Source organism: Tamandua tetradactyla, chromosome 24 (assembly GCF_023851605.1).
Source record: "Tamandua tetradactyla isolate mTamTet1 chromosome 24, mTamTet1.pri, whole genome shotgun sequence".
NCBI classification, from domain to species: Eukaryota; Metazoa; Chordata; class Mammalia; order Pilosa; family Myrmecophagidae; genus Tamandua; species Tamandua tetradactyla.
In genome coordinates this window covers 53330378-53353600 of record NC_135350.1, presented here as the reverse complement: position 1 = coordinate 53353600, position 23223 = coordinate 53330378, and the positions used below count along the sequence as shown (strand labels likewise).

Sequence of the window (23223 nt, the reverse complement as noted above, 5' to 3'; positions counted from 1 at the left end):
GGAAAATATTATGTGGCTCCCCTGTTAGTTTAGGAAATGCTGAATTAAAGTTAGAATGCTTTCCTTATTCATTTTATTTTATTTTTACAAACACTCCCCTTCTTTGGAAAAATGTATAATCAAGTTCTTTGCCCATTTTAAAATTGAATTGCTTGTCTTATTGTTGTTACTATAGGAGCTCTTTTTTATATTCTGGACATTAAGCCATTATACAATACATGGTTTGAAACTATTTTCTCCCATCTGTAAACTTGCAACTTTTATTAAATTCCCCTTTTAAAAAGCCAAAAAATAAAAATAAATAAAACATGGACATCTATACCTCAAAACTGCAAAAAAACAAAACAAAACAAAAAAACACAAGTACTCATCTATCTTAGACACAGAAGACATGGGAGATAAGATACGGGCTGTCTTTTCACTTTCTTGATAATTTCCTTAAATATACAAAGGTTTTGAATTTTAATGAAATTAAATGTATCTGTTGTTTCCTTTTGTGTTATGCTTTTGGTGTCATAGCTAAGAATCCACTGCCAAATCCCAGATGATGAAGACTTGCCCCTATGTTATTTTCTAAGAGTTTTATAATTTTAGATCTTATATTTAGGTCCTTGGTCCATTTTGAGTTGATTTTTGTAAATGGTGGAGGTTAGGCTCTAACTTCATTTTTCTGTATGTGGATATTCAGTTTTCCCAAGACCATTTGTTGAAAATACTCTTCTTCCTCCATTGCATGTACTTAGTACCTGTATGGGTTTGAAAGGATTACGTACCCTAGAAAAGTCGTGTTTTAATCCTGATCCATCTCGTGGATGCAGCTATTTCTTCTGATCTCTATTCAGCACTATAGATTGGAAATTTGTATTTGATTATCTCCAAAAAGATGCGACACACCCAATTGTGGGTGCTGACCTTTGACTGGAGGGGGTGTAACTCCACCCACTCCAGGTGGGTCTTGATTACTTTACTGGAATCTTTTAAATGAAGAAACATTTTGGAGAACCGTGAGAGTTACTAGAACCACGAGAGCCCACAAAGCCAGAGACCTTTGGAGATGAAGAAGGAAAACATCTCTGGGGGAGCTTCATGAGACAAGAAGGCTGGAGAGAAAGTTAGCAGATGTCACCATGTTTGTCATGTGCCTTTCCAGTTGAAGGAGAAACCCTGAATGTCATTGGCCTTCTTGAACCAAGATCTTGTTCCCTAAATGCCTTAGTTTGGACATTTCTATAGCCTTGCTTTAATTTGGACATTTTCACAGCTTTAGAACTGTAAACTTGCAACTTATTAAATTCCCCTTTTCAAAATCTGTTCTGTTTCTGGTATACCACATTCTGGAAACTAGCAAACTAGAACAGTATCCTTGTCAAAAATCAATTGGTCATAGATGCATGAATCTATTTCTGTACTTTCAATTCTGTTCCACTGATCTATTTGTGCCAGTACCACATTGTTTTCACTACTGCCACTTTGTAATACAGTTTGAAACCATAAAGTTTGAGTCCCCCAACGCTGTTCTTTTTCAAATTGTTTTGATTACTCAGGGGGGCCCTTGCATTTCGAGGTGATTTTTAAAGTTACTTTTTTTTTTTTTATTAATAACACATGGAGACATTTTTACAGCTTTAGAACTGTAAACTTGCAACTTTTATTAAATTCCCCTTTTAAAAAGCCAAAAAAATAAAAAATAAATAAAACATGGACATCTACACCTCAAAGTTGCAAAAAACAAAACAAAATGACACAAGTGCTCATCTACATTAGATACAAAAGACATGGGAGATAAAATGTCTTTCTAGGGGTTTGTCTAGACTGTTAATAACTGGAAACCACTTCTTGGCTTCAACTAACTTCCAAGAGTTATCTTATGATGATCACATCCAAAGCATAACAATCCACTTCTCTCTTGAAGAAATCTCATTTATTGCCACAGCTGCTACTAACCACCCTTTATAGTGACACGCCCCAAATAACCCCTGCCCCATTTAATATCACCCACAGGCTTTCCTGGTGGATTGGATATGGGATTTCTACAAATATTCAAGGTTAAACATGAGTTTTGCCTGAGAAATTGGAAGGTTGAAGCTGTCATCAAAACGAGATGGGCAAGACAGGAGGAGGTGTGGAGGCGGTCTGTTGAGTTGGTCTGTTAAACTAGGGCTACCCAAAAGGTAGTTCATATACCCATGCCAGACAACAAATGGTTCAACAAAAGTTCAGAGGCTAAGAGTAAATATCTTAAGCTGGAATTGACCCGTTTTTTCATAAATAACTTTATCATGTTGAGAGAGTTCCCTACTAATTCCACTTTTTATAATTTCAATATTTTAACATTTATTTAGACTTCTCTTGTGCCCTAACATATGGAGTATCCTAGAAAATGATCCATGTGCAACTGAAAGGAATGTGTAGTCTGCCATTGTTGGGTAAAGGGTTTTACATATTTCAATCATTAGATTGAAATTAGATCTAATTTGTATATAGTATTATTCAGGCCATTTATTTCCTTACTGATCATGTTTAGATGTTCTATCCAGTGGTGAAAGTAGTGTATTGAAATCTTCAACTACTATTGTAGAACTGTCCATTTCTCTCTTCAATTCTGTCAATGTTTTCTTCATCTATTTTGGTCTCTGCTGTTAGGTGCATTTATGTTTATACTTGTTAAACCTTGTTGAATTGACCCATTTATCAATATTTAATGTCCTTCTTTGCATCTTCTAACAGTTTTTTTTTCTCTTCTTCTTCTAACAGTTTTGATTTAAAGTCTATTTTATCTGATATAAATAGCTACCTCAACTTTCTTTTGATTATTAAAAAATATATAGGTACCTTCACTTTCTTTTGATTATTATTTGCATGAAATATCTTTTCTGTCCTTTCACTCTCAACCTATTTGTATCCCTGCATCCAAGATGGGTCTTGGAAACAGCATATAGTTGGGTCATGTTTCTTTATCCATTTTGCCAATCTCTGCCTTTTGATTGGAGAGTTCAATCCATTTATATTTAAGAAAATTACCAATAAGTTAAGATTTCATTCTGCCATTTTGCTAATTGTTTTTTTTTTTGTAAGTCTTATACTTTTTTGTCTCGCCTTTTCTCCATTACTGCCTTCTTCTTTGTTTATATCTTTTATAATGAGCTATTTTGAATCACTTATCCTTTCCTTTTGTGTAAATTGTTTAGATATTTTCTTTTTAGTTACCATGGAAATTCAGTATAGTAAATCTATTACAATTTAGTTTGTGTTGATTCTAGCTTGACTTCAAAACCTACACATACACAGTACTTATATCCCTCCATTCCTCCCTTTTATGTTGTTCATGTTACAAATTACCTTTTTATGCATTGCATGCGTGTCCAATAACAAAGATTTACAACTTTTTTTTTTCATGGGCAGGCACTGGGAATCTACAACTTTTTATAATTTGAATTTTCAGCCATAAAAGAAGTAAAAGATAACATGACAAATGAAAGATAAAATATACTGACATATATATTTACCCATATTATTACTTAGCATCAAGATACTGTCTAGTGGCCCTTCCTTCAAACATGGAGGATTCCCTTTGGCATTTCCTGTAAGGCAGGCCTAGTGCTAAAGAACTCCCTCAGTTTTTGTTTGTCTGGAAATATTATAATTTCTCCTTCAGTTTTGAAGGGCAACTTTGACAGGTATACTATTCTAAGGTAACAATCTTTTTCTTTCAGCTTTAAATATGTCCTCCCACTGCCTTTTAGCCTCCATGGTTTCTATTGAGAAATTAGATGCTTTTAAGAGTCCTTATATGTGCCATGTCATTCTCTCTTGCTGTTTCTAAGATTCTCTCTTTATCGGTGGCTTTGGACAGTTTGAGAATAGTGTTCCTCAGTGATCCGACTATGAGCATCCTGGTTTGCATATTCATATCTCTCATCGGATTTGGGAAGTTTTCTGCCATTATTTCTTCAAAAAAATGTTTATGCACTAGCTCTTTATCTCTTTTTCTCCTCCTAGGGCTCTTATGATGCATGTATCGGTACGCTTCCCGGAGTCCCACAAGCTCCTCGGGCTCTGTTCTTTTTTTTCCTTCATTCTTTTTTTTCTGTTTCTTGACCTGGATATCTTCAAGTTTGCTGATCCATTCTTCTGCCTATTCCAATCTGCTTTTGAACCACTCCACTCTACTGAATTTTCACTTCGGTTATTGTACTTCTGAGTTTGAGAATTTCCATTTAGCACGTCTTTTTACTATCTCATAACTGATATTTTCACTTGTTCGTAGGTTGTTTTCCTGATTTCCTTTAATGCTTTGTCCATGTTTGCCTTTAGTTCATTGGTCCCACTTATAAGAATGCTAAGATCTTTAATAATTCAAGAGAGTGTGCAACCTTTAGAATATTTTCTGTCAAATTCTTTTTTCTCTGTAACTGGGCCATACTTTACTGTCTTCTTGCATGTTAATAACTTTTGTTACGCTCTGGACATTCTGAGTATTATGTTGTGTTCACTCTGGAAATATAGTTCTCTCTCTCTTCAGTTTGACAAATCAAGAACAAGAAGAAGAAGAAAAAGGAAGGAAATAAATAAAGAAAGAAAGAGGTGGGAAGGAAAGAAAAGAAAAAACTACTAACAGTCAGGCAAAATACTGCTCCTGCCCCCACCAAAATACATTGCCTTCCCAAGTCTCAATTACGTGCAGTGGGAAGCCAGAAGCTTCTGCTTTCCAGGCCAAAACATAGGCCAGCATCCCTGCTTATATCTCAGGGATTTACCCCAACCAAAAATAAAACAGAAAAAAAAAGAGAGAGAGAGAGAGAGGTATGCAAGGCCAGAAGAGAAACTAAGCAAGGCCAGAAGAGAAACTGCTTCTGACAGAAACTGAAGCTAGTGATTGTGTTGAGCCCCTCAGCCATCCATCAGACTAAACAACAGAAAAAAGGATAGAAGAAACACAACCAATGAAAAAGTCCTGGTAGATGCTGGTGTGAGGGCTCTGCCACTGCAGAGAGAGCAGAAACCAAGGCCAGAGGCTATCCTGTGGCCTCAGGGATCTTCAAGACTAGGAAATGCCCAAACACAGAAGGAAGGAAAAAGAAGCATACCAGCTCTTTACTTACAGTTGGATGCTGTTGGGTGATGTATTCTAATCACTACTAACAACACCAAGCATCTCAGGTAGAAGCTGGACATCACAACACAAATTACCTGGAAAAGTGTCTCCAGACTAAGGTTTGCCTGGCCTGTGGAATTAAGGGCTTTGATGGCAGGTGTTCTGTAAAGACAATGATCTGAGGTCATTTACTAGCATTTCAGAAAACCCCAAATCCCAACAGGTCTCCTCTTGGAAGGCACAACATAAAGCCTAACCTCATTATCTCTCTTTCCCCAAATCAGTTTCTGTCCCTAAACATGTTTGCTGCCTAGGTCCAATCTGCCATGGTGGTATTAATTTAATAGCTGGGACAGCTGACGCCATCTGCTCAAGGAAGCTAGGATGATGGAAAAGTGTTGCTGCAGAATTGAACATTTGTCACCATGCACTTGGGATGGTAAAGTAAAAATGAGGTACATAACTACCTGCTATTTGAGATGTGATGACATAATTACAGAATTTTCAAAATTAGAAGGGACAATAAAACCCTGGATTGGATTGCTTATTTATTCGAATACGGAAAATATTTTCCTTCTGAGCAGTTTTATAGAGGAAGTCATGAATCTGGTTCTATCCCTTCTTTTTTATAGCTAGGTGAAGAGAGGCCCAAAGAGATCACCCAGTGATTCCTATTCCTACAGGGCTGCTGGTAGAATCTAAGCCTTCTGACTCTGAAACCCAGATGACACACTCCCTGATACCCAGCCAACTACTGAAGAGGCTCTCCCAATGCTCTCCACCATTCTCTAAACTTTCACATCCTAGTTAAGACACTAGTGAGGGAGTCCAGGTACCTTCTGGGAGAGGATAGCACCTACAATTCTCACTGAATTCTGGAAGAGGAAGGACACTTTCTACTAATTGAAAAAAAACACTGCAAACCAGAAAGGGTATAGAGGTCTACCTTCGGTCATCACCCTTGGGCACTGGCTTCCAGTGGTCATAATTAGTCTCCACTCGGAACCACCTACAACAGAGCATATCATCTTGTCTAATTCAAGGTCACTTACGACACAGCTAAAGAAGACATATATAAAAACAAAACATTTCTCTAGTTTTACCAGTGAAAATAAGTGAAGATTATTTAATACAAAATTACCTGAGCCCTCAATTCTACTTACTGTCCATTCAAAGGGTCTAGAGGCCAAATGTCTGCTGGGCCACCTCTGTTCCTTGTGATGACCAATCCCTCCTGGGGGAATGTGCCACCAACAATATAATAAACGTCAGCAATAATGGGAGTCTTGGCCAATTTGAAAACAGCTGCTTCAAAGTTTTCTGACTCATTCAGGGTCTGAACAAAAAAGCAAACACATTAGCAACATAATTCACAGTAGTAGCCCACATCAATCAATCTACCAACGATTCTAAGCACATTCTCCTTATATATTATGCCATGATTATAACCTTGAATTACTCTGACATTATCCTATAAGAGCTCCTGAGAAGGAAGAAACTTCAGCTTTAGGGGTCTTCTACAGTGGTAGAAATTTTTTTCACAAAAGGAGAGAACTGAAAGTTGACAAATTCTATGTCTGTCTCACCAAACATGGACTGTATGCTTTCTAGGCAGGTCATCCTGACAAAGGACTCCCTACATTTTTTTCATTTGTGTGTTCTTTCAACAGGTATTTCTTGAGCACCTACTATGTACTAGGCACTGTGCTAGTATAGAAATAGAGAAGTGAACATAGCAGACCTGGTCCTTGCTCTCTCAGAACCTTCAAGGAAGACAGAAAAGTCCATAAGCAATAGTGAAGCATTGTAATGAGTGGTAGCAAAGAAAAAATGACATGTTATGGAAATAATAGCAGGGGACCTATCTTCACCTAGGGCATCAGAGAAGGCATCTTTTTGAAGGATCACATGAGCTGAAGCCAAAGGGACCAAAAGAAGTTAGTTTGGTGGTTGGGGGACTGGGATTGAGAGTGGGGAATAGAGTTCTAATTCAATGGAACAAACTGTCAAAAGCTTGGTGATGAGAGAGAGCATGGTTCATGGGGGCAGTGAGCTTAAATGGGTGTTGATATACCTCTGGACGTTCATGAAAACTTTCCAAAGGGTCTGCGGCATGAATTGTTAAGATCAATTCCAAATTTCAAATCCCATATGTGCTCCTTTCTAAAGGTGACCTGCTCAAGAGCACTGTGTGTAGAGGGCCGGCCCTTCTTACCTCACCTTCACAATTTTACTTTTCTACCATTTTTTGAAAGAAGGACACTTTATGCACCATCTTCCTGAACATTGCCAAGGCACACTGTCAAGGGTGGGGGTGGGTTAGGGTCAAATAAAGAATGACGACCCACGGAGGAGGCCCCCATAACTCGTGGAGTACTTGGGACACGTGTAATTTTTTTTTGCATGGGCAGGCACCAAGAATTGAACCGAGACCTCCAGCATGGCAGAAGAAATTGATGTAAATAGTAAATAAAAAGGACTTCCGGAGAAGATGGCGGTTTAGTAAGACGCGCAGATCTTAGTTCCTCCTCCAGGACAGCTACTAGGGGAGTAGAAACGATACAGAACAGCTCCCAAAGCCACGACAGAGATAAAAAAGACAGCGTACCCCATCCTGGAACGGCTGGTTGGCTGAGAGAACCTGCTCTGGTGAGATCGCCGAGGGGCGTGGGCTTCACCAGGCAGGGCGGCAAGCGGCCGGAGTCACTCCCTTCCCCCTTCCCGTGTCGGCTGGGAGAATTGGACAGGCGGTCCCCTCAAACCGCGGCGGCTGGCGCCCACACCACGCGCAGCCCCCGGACCAACTGAGAGAATTGGATCGGAAATCCCCAGGCCGCGGAGAACGGCGACGGGGGGGGCCCTTCCAAACCCGTGACTCCCTGGGAACGTGCACTCTCCCGGGTGGGCCGCTGCGACAGGCGCCCTCCCGCCAAGCTTGGCGCCACGGCCGACTAGGAAATTCGGACAGGCGCTTTCCCAGGCTGCGGCGGCCAGCGACCCTCCCCGCGTTGGGACCCCGGGCCGGCTGGCACTCTTCCAAGCCGCTTCAGCTAGCGAACCTCCCGGAAGGCGAAATTTTCCAGGTTAAAGGACCCACAGCACCTTTTACTGGTGGGACCCGCAGACAAATGTGTGCCATGAGCGCCACCTACTGGGCAGGATAAGAAAAACAGAACCCAGAGATTTCACATTAAAATCTTACAACCTTGTTGGGTCCGACACCCAGGGAAAACTGACTAAATGCCCAGACGCCAGCAGCAGAAGATAACTGTCCACGCTCAGAAGATTGAGAATATGGCCCAGTCAAAGGAACAAACCAATAGTTCAAATGAGATACAAGAGCTGAGACAACTAATGCTGAATATATGAACAGAAATGGAAAACCTCTTCAAAAAGGAAATCAATAAATTGAGGGAGGACAGGAAGAGGACATGGGCTGAACATAAAGAAGAAATAGAAAAACTGAAAAAACAAATCACAGAACTTATGGAAGTGAAGGATAAAGTAGAAAAGATGGAAAAAACAATGGATACCTACAATGATAGATTTAAAGAGACAGAAGATAGAATTAGTGATTTGGAGGATGGAACATCTGAATTCCAAAAAGAAACAGAAACCATCGGGAAAAGAATGGAAAAATTTGAACAGGGTATCAGGGAACTCAAGGACAATATGAACCGCACAAATATACGTGTTATGGGTGTCCCAGAAGGAGAAGAGAAGGGAAAAGGAGGAGAAAAACTAATGGAAGAAATTATCACTGAAAATTTCCCAACTCTTATGAAAGACCTAAAATTACAGATCCAAGAAGTGCAGCACACCCCAAAGACATTAGACCCAAATAGGCGTTCTCCAAGACACTTACTAGTTAGAATGTCAGAGGTCAAAGAGAAAGAGAGGATCTTGAAAGCAGCAAGAGAAAAACAATCCATCACATACAAGGGAAACCCAATAAGACTATGTGTAGATTTCTCAGCAGAAACCATGGAGGCTAGAAGACAGTGGGATGATATATTTAAATTACTAAAAGAGAAAAACTGCCAACCAAGACTCCTACATCCAGCAAAATTATCCTTCAAAAATGAGGGAGAAATTAAAACATTCTCAGACAAAAAGTCACTGAGAGAATTTGTGACCAAGAGACCAGCTCTGCAGGAAATACTAAAGGGAGCACTAGAGTCAGATACAAAAAGACAGAAGAGAGAGGTATGGAGAAGAGTGTAGAAAGAAGGAAAATCAGATATATATATATAATACAAAAGGCAAAATGTTAGAGGAAAATATTATCCAGACAGTAATAACACTAAATGTCAATGGACTGAATTCCCCAATCAAAAGACATAGAGTGGCAGAATGGATTAAAAAACAGGATCCTTCTATATGCTGTCTACAGGAAACACATCTTAGACCCAAAAATAAACATAGGTTGAAAGTGAAAGGTTGGGAAAAGATATTTCATGCAAATAACAACCAGAAAAGAGCAGGAGTGGCTACACTAATATCCAACAAACTAGACTTCAAATGTAAAGCAGTTAAAAGAGACAAAGAAGGACACTATCTACTAATAAAAGGAACAATTAAACAAGAAGACATAACAATCATAAATATTTACGCACCGAACCAGAATGCCCCAAAATACATGAGGAATTCACTGCAAACACTGAAAAGGCTAACAGACTCATATACCATAATAGTTGGAGACTTCAATTCACCACTCTCATCAATGGACAGAACATCTAGACAGAGGATCAATAAAGAAATAGAGAATCTGAATATTACTATAAATGAGCTAGACTTAACAGACATTTATAGGACATTACATCCCACAACAGCAGGATACACCTTTTTCTCAAGTGCTCATGGATCATTCTCAAAGATAGACCACATGCTGGGTCACAAAGCAAGTCTTAACAAATTTAAAAAGATTGAAATCATACACAACACTTTCTCGGATCATAAAGGAATGAAGTAGGAAATCAATAATAGGCGGAGTGCCAGAAAATTCACAAATACGTGGAGGCTCAACAACACACTCCTAAACAACGAGTGGGTCAAAGAAGAAATTGCTAGAGAAACTAGCAAATACCTCAAGGCGAATGAAAATGAAAACACAACATATCAAAACTTATGGGATGCAGCAAAGGCAGTGCTAAGAGGGAAATTTATGCCCTAAATGCCTATATCAGAAAAGAAGAAAAGGCAAAAATGCAGGAATTAACTGTCCACTTGGAAGAACTGGAGAAAGAACAGCAAACTAATCCCAAAGCAAGCAAAAGGAAAGAAATAACAAAGATTAGAGCAGAAATAAATGAAATTGAAAACATGAAAACAATAGAGAAAATCAATAAGGCCAGAAGTTGGTTCTATGAGAAAATCAATAAGATTGATGGGCCCTTAGCAAGATTGACAAAAAGAAGAAGAGAGAGGATGCAAATAAATAAGATCAGAAATGGAAGAGGAGACATAACTACTGACCTCACAGAAATAAAGGAAATAATAACAGGATACTATGAACAACTTTACGCTAATAAATACAACAATTTAGAGGAAATGGACGGGTTCCTGGAAAGACATGAACAACCAACTTTGACTCAAGAAGACATAGATGACCTCAACAAACCAATCACAAGTAAAGAAATTGAATCAGTCATTCAAAAGCTTCCTAAAAAGAAAAGTCCAGGACCAGACGGCTTCACATCTGAATTCTATCAAACATTCCAGAAAGAATTAGTACCAATTCTCCTCAAACTCTTCAAAAAAATCGAAGCGGAGGGAAAACTACCTAATTCATTCTATGAAGCCAACATCACCCTCATACCAAAACCAGGCAAAGATATTACAAAAAAAGAAAACTACATGCCAATCTCTCTAATGAATATAGATGCAAAAATCCTCAATAAAATTCTAGCAAATCGTATCCAACAACACATTAAAAGAATTATACATCATGACCAAGTAAGATTCATCCCAGGTATGCAAGGATGGTTCAACATAAGAAAATCAATTAATGTAATACACCATATCAACAAATCAAAGCAGAAAAATCACATGATCATCTCAATTGATGCAGAGAAGGCATTTGACAAGATTCAACATCCTTTCCTGTTGAAAACACTTCAAAAGATAGGAATACAAGGGAACTTCCTTAAAATGATAGAGGGAATATATGAAAAACCCACAGCTAATATCATCCTCAATGGGGAAAAATTGAAAACTTTCCCCCTAAGATCAGGAACAAGACAAGGATGTCCACTATCACCACTATTATTCAACATTGTGTTGGAGGTTCTAGCCAGAGCAATTAGACAAGAAAAAGAAATACAAGGCATCAAAATTGGAAAGGAAGAAGTAAAACTATCACTGTTTGCAGACGATATGATACTATACGTCGAAAACCCAGAAAAATCCACAACAAAACTACTAGAGCTAATAAATGAGTACAGCAAAGTAGCAGGTTACAAGATCAACATTCAAAAATCTGTAACATTTCTATACACTAGCAATGAACAAGCGGAGGGGGAAATCAAGAAACGAATCCCATTTACAATTGCAACCAAAAGAATAAAATACCTAGGAATAAATTTAACTAAAGAGACAAAAAACATATATAAAGAAAACTACAAAAAACTGCTAAAAGAAATCACAGAAGACCTAAATAGATGGAAGGGTATACTGTGTTCATGGATTGGAAGGCTAAATAGAGTTAAGATGTCAATCCTACCTAAATTGATTTACAGATTCAATGCAATACCAATCAAAATCCCAACGACTTATTTTTCAGAAATAGAAAAACCAATAAGCAAATTTATCTGGAAGGGCAGGGTGCCCCGAATTGCTAAAAACATCTTGAGGAAAAAAAATGAAGCTGGAGGTCTCGCGCTGCCTGACTTTAAGGCATATTATGAAGCCACTGTGGTCAAAACAGCATGGTATTGGCATAAAGATAGATATATCGACCAATGGAATCGAATAGAGTGCTCAGATATAGATCCTCTCATCTATAGACATTTGATCTTTGATAAGGCAGTCAAGCCAACTCACCTGGGACAGAACAGTTTCTTCAACAAATGGTGCCTAGAGAACTGGATATCCATATGCAAAAGAAGGAAAGAAGACCCATATCTCACACCCTACACAAAAGTTAACTCAAAATGGATCAAAGATCTAAACATTAGGTCTAAGACCATAAAACAGTTAGAGGAAAATGTAGAGAGATATCTTATGAATCTTACAATTGGAGGCAGTTTTATGGACCTTAAACCTAAAGCAAGAGCACTGAAGAAGGAAATAAATAAATGGGAACTCCTCAAAATTAAACACTTTTGTGCATCAAAGAACTTCATCAAGAAAGTCGAAAGACAGCCTACACAATGGGAATCAATATTTGGAAACGACATATCAGATAAAGGTCTAGTATCCAGAATTTATAAAGAGATTGTTCAACTCAACAACAAAAAGACAGCCAACCCAATTACAAAATGGGAAAAAGACTTGAACAGACACCTACCAGAAGAGGAAATACAAATGGCCAAAAGGCACATGAAGAGATGCTCAATGTCCCTGGCCATTAGAGAAATGCAAATCAAAACCACAATGAGATATCATCTCACACCCACCAGAATGGCCATTATCAACAAAACAGAAAATGATAAGTGCTGGAGAGGATGCAGTGAAAGAGGCACACTTATCCACTGTTGGTGGGAATATCAAATGGTGCAACCACTGTGGAAGGCAGTTTGGCAGTTCCTCAAAAAGCTGAATATAGAATTGCCATACGACCCAGCAATACCATTGCTGGGAATCTACTCAAAGGAATTAAGGGCAAAAAATCAAACGGACATTTGCACACCAATGTTTATAGCAGCGTTATTTACAATTGCAAAGAGATGGAAACAGCCAAAATGTCCATCAACAGACGAGTGGCTAAACAAACTGTGGTATATACACACGATGGAATATCATGCAGCTTTAAGACAGGATAAACTTATGAAGCATGTAATAACATGGATGGACCTAGAGAACATTATGCTGAGTGAGTCTAGCCAAAAACTAAAAGACAAATACTGTATGGTCCCAATGATGTGAATCGACACTCGAGAATAAACTTGGAATATGTCATTGGTAACAGAGTTCAGCAGGAGTTAGAAACAGGGTAAGATAATGGGTAATTGGAGCTGATGGGATACAGACTGTGCAATAGGACTAGATACAAAAACTCAAAAATGGACAGCACAATAATACCTAATTGTAAAGTAATCATGTTAAAACACTGAATGAAGCTGCATCCGAGCTATAGGTTTTTGTTTTGTTTTGTTTTGTTTTGTTCTTACTATTATTACTTTTATTTTTTTTCTCTATATTAACATTCTGTATCTTTTTCGGTTATATTGCTAGTTCTTCTAAACCGATGCAAATGTACTAAGAAACGATGATCATGCATCTATGTGATGATGTTAAGAATTACTGATTGCATATGTAGAATGGTATGATTTCTAAAAAAAAAAAAAAAGGACAGCACAATACTACCTAATTGTAATGTAATTATGTTAAAACACTGAATGAAGCTGCATCTGAGCTATAGTTGTTTTTTTTTTCTTATATATTTTTGTATTTTTTATTTTTATTTTTATTTTTTCTCTATATTATCATTTTATTTCTTTTTCTGTTGTCTTACTATTTCTTTTTCTAAATCGATGCATATGTACTAAGAAATGATGATCATACATCTATGTGATGATATTAAGAATTACTGATTGCATATGTAGAATGGAATGATTTCTAAATGTTGTGCTAGTTAATTTTTTTTAATTAATAAAAAAAAGTAAAGAAAAAGTGCATAATATGAAAAAAAATAAAAAAAAAATAAAGAATGACTCAAAATATCAGTGTCTGCAAAGGCTCCATCCTCCAAGGCAATCCATGGAAAGATTACAGTATGCTTCTCCCTGCCTTATACATATTGCTGTGAGGGTGAGGCATTTTGGCTTGAGTTAGTTTGTTCTGAACTCAGCAGAATTATTAAGTGAGGCAGTACAGGTGACAGAATATTTATTTGATTACATCACCTATACCATCCTTGAATGATTGTCAAAGAATTTATTGCCCTTAACAAATAGTTCTATGAAAACAAAGCAAAAGAACATCAGTAAAAAGTACTGAGGGCAGTAAGTGACAAACTCAAGGGGAAGGCATGTGGTTTTCCTACTTATCTATCTCAGGAAGTAGAGAAAAAAAATGGGGAATCACTGCTAATGGGTATGAGGTTTCTTCTGGGAGGAATGAACTTTCTAAAATTGATTATGGCGATGATTGCACAATTCTGTGAGTAAATTAAAAAGCAGCGAATTGAATTGTATACTTGAAGTAGGTGAATGGTATGACGTGAATTATACCTCAAGAAAGCTTCTATTTTTTAAAAATTAAATATACATTTACCTTATGACCCAAAAAATCCACTCTTAGGCACTTACCCAAGTGAAATCAACATCTTTTTTTTTTCTTAATGTTCACAAAAAAGACTTGTACAAGAATTTCTGTAGCACCCTTACTCATAACAGCCAAAAACTGGAAACAATCAAAATGCCCAGAGTTGAAAAATGGATAAACACATTACAGTACAGTCATGCAATTGAATATTCCTTAGTAACAAAAGGAATAAACCACTGATAGACGCAACATGGATTAATCTGAAAAAATGTATGCTGAGTGAAAGAAAATGAGTCCATACTCTATAATTTCATTTATATGAATTTTAGAACAGGTATGCAGCTTGAATCTGTGGTGGACCCCAGAAAAGTCATGCCCTTTAATCCTCATTCAATATTGCTCCCATGGAGATGTGACTCCATCCATTCCAGGTGGGTCTTGATTAGCTTACTGGAATCCTTTAAAAGAGGAAGCATTTTGGAGAAAGTTTGAGAACAAGGAGAGAGAGCCACAGAACCATAGCAGAGCCATGAGGCTGAGAACCCACACAGCCAGAGACCTTTGGAGATGAAGAAGGAAAACGCACCCTCCCCGTCCACTATGGGAGAGCTTCATCAAACAAGAAACCTGGAAAGCCAGCTAGCAGACATAGCCATGTTCATCATGTGCCCTTCCAGTTAAGAGCGAAACCCTGAACTTATTGGTCTTTCCTGAGTGAAGATAACCTCTTGTTGATACCTTAATATGGACATTTTTATAGACTTGCTTTAAGGGGCCATTTACTTGGCCTTAGAACTATAAACTAGCAACTTATTAAATTACTAAATTCCCCTTTTAAAAAAGCCATTCCGTTTCTGGTATATTGCATTCTGGCAGCTAGCAAACTAGAACAACAGGCAGATATCTGTCATAGAAATAAAAGAGTAGTTTCCTCAGGGTGATGGGGATTGACTGGAAGGGAGCACGAGGGAACATGTCAGGGAATTTCAATATCTTGCTTTGTTGGTGGTTACTTGGATAAACCAGTGCATGCAATTATCAAAACACATTGCACTGGGTTGGCTCTGGGGGCTCAGCTTTCACAATGTGACTGTGTGATTGTGAAAACCTTGTGTCTGATGCTCCTTTGATCTACCTTGTCAACAGATGAGCAAAACATACGGATTAAACATAAATAATAGGGGGAACAAACGTTAAAATAAATTTAGTAGATTGAAATGCTAGTGATCGATGAAAGGGAGGGGTAAGGGGTATGGTATGTATGATTTTTTTTCTGTTGTCTTTTTATTTCTTTTTCTGAATTGATGTAAATGTTCTAAGAAATGATCATGATGATGAATATGCAACTATGTGATAATATTGTGAATTACTGATTATATATATGTAGAACGGAATGATTACATGTTAAGAATGTTCTTGTTTGTTTGTTGTTATATTTAAAAAAAAATGCAGGAAGGTCATTGTAACTAACGGAAAACAGGGACCAGTCCCTGTGTTATAGCCATATTGAAAGACCATTTATTCAGTTATTTGGTCTTATGAAGGTAACTGCTTTTCTTGAATCTTTGGTTACTGACTCTTCTTATTGTTCAAGACAGAGCCTTAGAAGACTAAGGTGAATGCTCACAGGGGCACGTATATAAACGCTATGACCTGTAACAGGTGATGGGGGAACAGGTTAACTTTATTTTTTATTTTTTATTTTTTTTTAAAGGAAAGACAGAGAGAAGGAAGGAAGGATAGAAGGAAGGAAGGAAGGAAGAAAGGGAAACATCTTTAAACATTTTCTGGTTTTATTGTATTCTGTTTCTCCGTTTTTGTTACATGGGCTGGGGCCGGGAATCGAAGCGAGGTCCTCCGGCATAGCAGGCAAGCACTTTGCCCGCTGAGCCACCGCGGCCCGCCTGGAACAGGTTAACTTTAAATAAAATAGAAGAGTGAGGCAAATATTTATGTATGGTAACATCAAATCTGAGAGGTATCATATTAACCACTGTCTGTTAAGCTGTAAAACTGGATTATGGAAGAAATCAAGTATTTGGGGTGTCCTGAATATGAAAGATTCTGTACTGAGTGTGTTGTTTTAGCTTTCTTACTGTCTAAGGGTTAATTTTAAATTTCAAGAATATAAAAGATTAAAGATACTGAGCAGGTACCATCACTCAGGTGTCATTAAAAACTATTATTTGTTCGCTTTTAAATACGTAAAGGATGCATAAGTTTTTGACATATTTAGGGGGTACCTAAAGCAAAAATGTTTAGGAGAACGCAAGAAGCTGCGTGGGACCGGATCATTGAGACCAGGGCATGGCATGGCCAAGAGGCAGGGCCAGATCCTTGTACCGGCGATGTGCTCTGGAAATTGGGCTTTCTATGTATCAAATTATAACTTATATGTGGTCTGGATCCCCGTTCATTTAATAGGTTCATGTAAAGTACATGCTGCCTTTGGTGTGTTAGAGCTACCTTTTAATGCATTTGTTTTGCTAATTCAAGTATTTACAAATGGAGATTTGAGGGTCATCTATATTTATAGGACAGCCTATTACCTCTTATCTCAGTCATCTCCTTTGGAAAACTCCAGCTTATTATCAAAATGTTTATAAGCCTTTTGCAAATATCAGACATCCCTGAGATGCTTATTCTTTTTAAGAGCTTCCCACATTAAAACAACATTGTTACTATCACAACGCATCATAACACGAGCGCTCAAGTTTGGAATGTGAAGTCAGGGTGAGGTGGGCTGGAGAGGAAATCTACTCACGGCGCGGATGAGCCAGCTGACAGGAGAGTGTCTTTGAAGAAGGGCCGCCACCGCGTTCTCCCACCACCAGCCTTTATCTGATGAGTCGAGGAAAGAAAACAGTAAGTAAAGACACCCACTGCTGCCCAAACACCATTTAAAAAAATTCCTTAAACTTTATTTCTTTCTCATCTTATATGCTGCCAAAAAGCTGAAAAAGGAAGGACACTGGTTGGGTGAAGAGTGATTTTTATTAGAATCTAATTTCAAAGATTAAGCTGGAATTTCATGGCAACCATACAATTTATTCATTACATATATATATATATATATATAAATTTATAAATTATATATTTATAAATATGATCTTCCAGCAAGCAAAAATATGCAGATATTCAAAGATTTGAAAGCAGCCTCTCTTGTCCCAGGACACGATGATAATTATGTTAAAGAAAATCATTCTATTAATCAGCTCAGGTAAAATTAAACCACGTAGTTTATAAGAAAGAAGTGGCCCAATAATGATATTAGGAAGGATGCAAAGAACTTCTATCTTTCAGAACCTCTTTCAGGAAGGGCTAGCTTGGCAGATGTGAGGAAACGAAAAGAATGCTGCTCAGATGCAGATGCTGCTCAGAGGCAGGTGGAGTGAGGGAGAAGAAGAGAGACACAAGGTAGGGGGAAGTAGAGATCACATAGGGATTTGAGGTCAAAGCAAAGCCTCTGGATTTGTTATAAGTGAAACTGAAAACCTCTGGATTTGTTATCAGTGAGACTGAAAACCAGTAGAGGTTTTAAACAGAAGAACAACATGACCACTCTAGCTGCTGGGTAGAGAAAGAATCATAAGAGGGAGAAATGCAAATTAAAACCACAATGAGATACCATTTCACACCAAGTAAAATGGCCTCTATTTAAGAAATGTTGGGGAGGATGTGGAGATACAGGAACATTGGTTCATTGTTGGTGGGAATGGAAAATGGTGCAGCCCCTGTGGAAGACAGTTTGGCAGTTCCTGAGAAAATTAAGTATAGAACTACCATATGACCCAGCAATCCCACTTCTAGGTACATGCCCAAAAGGACCGAAAGCGGGACTTGAACAGATATTTCCACGTTGATGCTCTTATGGCATTAATCACAACTGCCAAAAGATGGACGCAACTCAAGTGTCCACCAACTGATGAATAAATAAATAAAATGTGGTATATACATACAATGGAATATTATTCAGCTGTAAAAAGGAATGAAGTTCTGATGCATTGACAACATAAACATTGAAGACATCATGATGAACGAAATAAGCCAGACACAAAAGGACAAATATTGTGTGATCTCATCGATATGAAATAATTAGAATAAGCAAATCATACATCAGAAACTAGAACGTAGGTTACCAGGGGATGGGGTATGAGAACGGGGAATTAATGCCTAAATTGTACAGAATCTCTATTTGCATTAATCTTAAAGTTTTGGTAATGAGTGGTGGTGATGGTAGCACAACATCGTGATTATAGTTAACAGCACTGAATTATATATGTGAAGGGGGTGAAAAGGGAAATTTTAGGTTCCATATATGTTAATAGAATAAAATTTTTAAAAAATCATATGACTATACAACACACCGTGAACCCTATTGTAAATAATGGATTATAGTTAATAATGCAATTATTAAAATGTTCTTTTATAAAAAAATGTTCTTTTTTGAATTGTAACAAATGTACCACACTAATGCAAGGTGCTAATAATAGGATGATATATGGGAACTCTGTATTTTATGATGATTTTTCTGTAAACCTAAAACTTCTCTAATTAAAAAAAATGCATGTGAAACAAAAAAAAAAGCACTGCAGGCAGGCGAGAATCAAAGTAGAGAGACCAATTAGGCTAATACTGCAACAGTACAAGTGTGACAGTGGGGGCAGAGCTGATCGGACTTAGAGAGTGAGATGTCAAAGATGACTCCTGAGTTTTGACATGAGCAACTGGTTGGTGAAGTGCCTTCTTAAGATCATAGAAAACCAGGAGGAGAACCAGTTTGGGTGGAGGTGGAGATTGGGATAGGGAAGGAAAAAAAATACCGAGACCTACTTATGCAAGTTAAGTTTGAGATACCCATTAGACATCAAAGTGGAGATGTGGAGACAGTGGTTAATACTCAAGTCAGGTGCTCAGAGGGGTGTCAGGGATGGAAGATGACAACGCAACAGACGTGTCTATAGCCCTGACTCTATGCCAGGCACTGCTTTGAGTGCAGAACATACACTAAGTCATTTGATCTTCACAACAACTACTATTATCCCTCCTTTTGCGAGGAGGAAACTGAAGCACAGACAAGTTAAGCACCTTGGCCAAGGTCACACAGCTAGCAAGTGACAGCATCAAGATATAAAAACCCACGCAGTCTGGCTTTGAAGTTTGAGATGTCAGACAATTTGTTACTCCTCCCCATGTCCTGTGTCATTTGTTGGCCCTCCTTGTATCCTTGGCACCCTCCATAATGTCCAGAAACTTCAAAAACAGACCTAGTACCATGACCACACTCACTGTTTACAAATATCAGTTATTTAGTAAACAGATGTTTCTTCACCCACCATGGAATCTTGGAATACATTTTTCTTTGTGAATGTGGTACCTGAGAGTAAATGTTGGTGTGTGAATTAGTCACGTGTAAGATTCATGCCTTCTAAAATCTCTAAGGAATTTCTTTTTCCTTCTGTGCTTATCAGCCAATCTCAGGGACTTTCTTACTCATTAAATAATTTCACTTAATTATTTCTATTAACCCAGTGGTGTTGCCTGTTCTTCAGGCATTCTAACTCAATTTTAGCAGACTAAAATACAACTAGTTTTCATTAAAATAAGGTTTAAAAAACTTTTTAAAACAGTCTTTAAAAAACAGTTTGTCAGATTTTAATTGTGTATGTTACAGATAAACTCAATTATTTTTAAACTGCTCATACCTTAGGTTCTACTAATCAGTCTCAAACAATTTGAGTCCCAAAATAATAGAAACAAAAGCCTGTCTTTAAATAAATATACGTATTTATAGATATTCTGCTACAATTTTCATGCTGTGGTTTGGGTATCTCTGTTTGAAAACCAGTTGTCACTCCTAGCTGATATTTGAGAAAATTTTGAAACACTGTATTAGGATAAAGAACTGATACTGATATATACTCCTACCAGCCTCTTTCTGGTAAAGCTTATGTAAAAAGATAAGAATAGACATAAGAAAAGGAAACAACCAGACGTCAATCAGGGGGTTATCAGATGGCCAAAACTAAACTTTAAGATACTCCTTATGTATTATTTCTTTCTCCAGTCTCCTCACCATGATCTGTACGATCTGGCCTGGGCCTTCCTCTTCACCTCTAATGTCACGACTCTCTTACTCCATGCCATAAACACATGACTTTCTTTTGCTTCTGGAATCTATTGAGCTTATTCCTATCTATGATCCTGCTGATCCTTCTACTCCAACTTCAACAGAACTGCTCCTGGATCGGGAGGGTCAGCCTTCCCTGGCCTTCTACGTGTAGTGACCATCCCAGCCACCATTCACTCTCTATCACACCCTCCTGTTTGACTTCCTTCGTAGCAATTAACACTACCTGAAATCACCTTCACTGTTTACATGCATATGTCCATCTCCCCCCACTAGAATAGAAGTTCCTGCCACGTACTAGGCATTTTCCTGCATGTTCTGCTGGGTGAGTATACAAAGAACTTGCACAGAACTGAACAGGTATATGGCTTAAAATGCTTGGAAGTTTGTTTTGATTACCTCGTTCATTGCCAGAAACTGTGAACTTGTATGGATTCTGACCAGTCCATAATCCTACATAGCCAACAAAAGTGGTTCCTGTGAATGCAATCTGAAATCAAAAGATGAAGTGTCACTTTACTGTTTCAAACAAATATACACTGAAATCATCTGCTCTGACCCACAGATTTCATGGATATATTTTTTTCTTCCAGGTTCCAACATAATAGGATAAAAACTCTGAAACAGCTCCTAGAACTGTTTCAACTGTAGAACCTTCGGGGTCCATGGATAGAATTCAGCAGACCTGTGATCTTGGATGGGAAAACAGGTACACCATTATTTTCACTAAACTCTAAATGAAATTTAACTCCTCCTATTATGAATGCATGCAACAAACCACGTAATAGTAGCAGTGCCTGTGATTTTTTTGCTACCAGGAGAAACTACAGGTGTTTCCACATACATAACAGTGGTGGCAGGTATATTGAAACACCATGATGCTCACCACTACTCTGAAGTTACCAGACCTGCTACTAAGCCTTACTCTAAATATGTTAAGCAAAAGTATTTATAATATGAACATGGTTGTTATTTTCAACATAATTTGTTTCCTTTATAATCCTATGTGATGGTGTGGTAGCTAGATTCAGTTGTCAACTTGGCCAGGTGAAGGTATCTAGTTCTATTGCTGTGGACATGAGCCAGTGGTGTGTGAACCTCATCTGTGGCTGATTACATCTGCAGTCAGCTGGGAGGCATGCCTGCTGCAATGAATGATGTTTGATTTAATTGGCTGGTGCTTAAATGAGGGAGCTCAACGTAGCACAGTCCAAGCAGCTCAGCATACCTCATCTCAGCACTTGCAGCTCTGCCCAGGACTTTGGAAATGCAGAAAAGAATAACGCTAGGGAAAGTTGTTGGAACACAGAGGCCTGGAGAGAAGGCCAGCAGAGATCACCCTGTGCCTTCCCATGTAAGAAAGATCCTCAGTTGAAAGTTAGCTGTCTTTCCTCTGAAGAACTAATGAAATAAATTCCCTTTTATTAAAAGCCAATCCATCTCTGGTGTGCTGCATTCAGGCTGCTAGCAAACTAGAACAGTTGGTTTTTTTTGTATTTATAAAACATTATTCTGATAAAGGGTTCATAGGCTTTGTCAGACTGCGAAAGAGGTCCTTGCACAAAAATGGTTAAGAGACCTCATCCTTTTAGATAGATACAAATCACCAAAAGAAGAAACAAACAAACAAACAAAGAAAAGAAAAAGCCTCATTCTAGAAGAAGCAAATGGGCTTCCATTTAAACTGGGGCTGACTTGATTATAAGAGGTATATATCAGACCTTTTATAAGCTCTGTGAAGTGAGGGAAACAAGTATAACCGCTAATCAATAATATTAATATTTTAAATGTGTGTAGTGCTTTATATATTTTTTCTTTGTTTTTTTGTAGTGCTTTATATTTTAACAATTATTTTGCACACATCATTTCATTTATCCCATGAGTTACAGGAGTTACCTCTACTTTAAATCAAAGTAGCAAGCGCTACTGATTGCAAGACATCATTGCATTAACCTGGGGAGAAAAACCGAACTCTATCAGTTGGTCCAGATGCTGGATTTTATTTTGTAAAGAAGTACTTAGAACAGACTCTCACTTATGATGTTTAATAAAGGTTAACCATGATTTTTATATTTTGGGTAACAAACAGGCCTAGGTTAATATGTTCCCTTAGAAAATTGGATCTGAAGTCAGTAACCATGTTAATTTCATTATTTCTATCTTGTATGGCTGTAAAAATAATTTGAGGTGGCTAAATTAAAAGGCAGATGCAGTGGGTTTAGTTTTACAAATGATCTTTCCCCCGGGAATCACTGAGTGCCTTCCATGAGCACATCCCATTTCTACTGATGGCAGTAAAACAGAATAAATCTACCTCCCTGGTGAAGAGGTTATAAAAAATAACTATGTGGTCACCTCATTTGTAAGATACACTGACCCTCATGTCATTCCTGAAGGGCTGAGCAAATGAAAATTATGACAATCAAAATCACATTGTAGATTTCCAAGATATTTTATAATACATAATTATAAATAATTATAAGATAATTTCTAAAACATTTTATCTTGTAGCTTTGAAAAGTTTTCTTTTTTTCTAAATACCAATGCTTCCCAACTGTCTCTGCCAAGCCAG

The 23223-nt window shown here is 37.8% G+C and overlaps 1 protein-coding gene across 1 annotated transcript in view; it reads right to left on the bottom strand.

Annotated features, from left to right (window-relative positions):
• NAAA (N-acylethanolamine acid amidase) overlaps nucleotides 1-23223 on the bottom strand; it is a 34449-nt gene that overhangs the window by 5632 nt on the left and 5594 nt on the right. Inside the window, exons 4-8 of the mRNA XM_077143145.1 lie at nucleotides 21051-21141; nucleotides 17286-17362; nucleotides 6259-6431; nucleotides 6042-6104; nucleotides 5191-5257 (exon numbers count right to left, since the gene is read on the bottom strand). Coding sequence (XP_076999260.1) covers nucleotides 5191-5257; nucleotides 6042-6104; nucleotides 6259-6431; nucleotides 17286-17362; nucleotides 21051-21141 — 471 coding nt within the window. The remainder of the gene's footprint in view (nucleotides 1-5190; nucleotides 5258-6041; nucleotides 6105-6258; nucleotides 6432-17285; nucleotides 17363-21050; nucleotides 21142-23223) is intronic.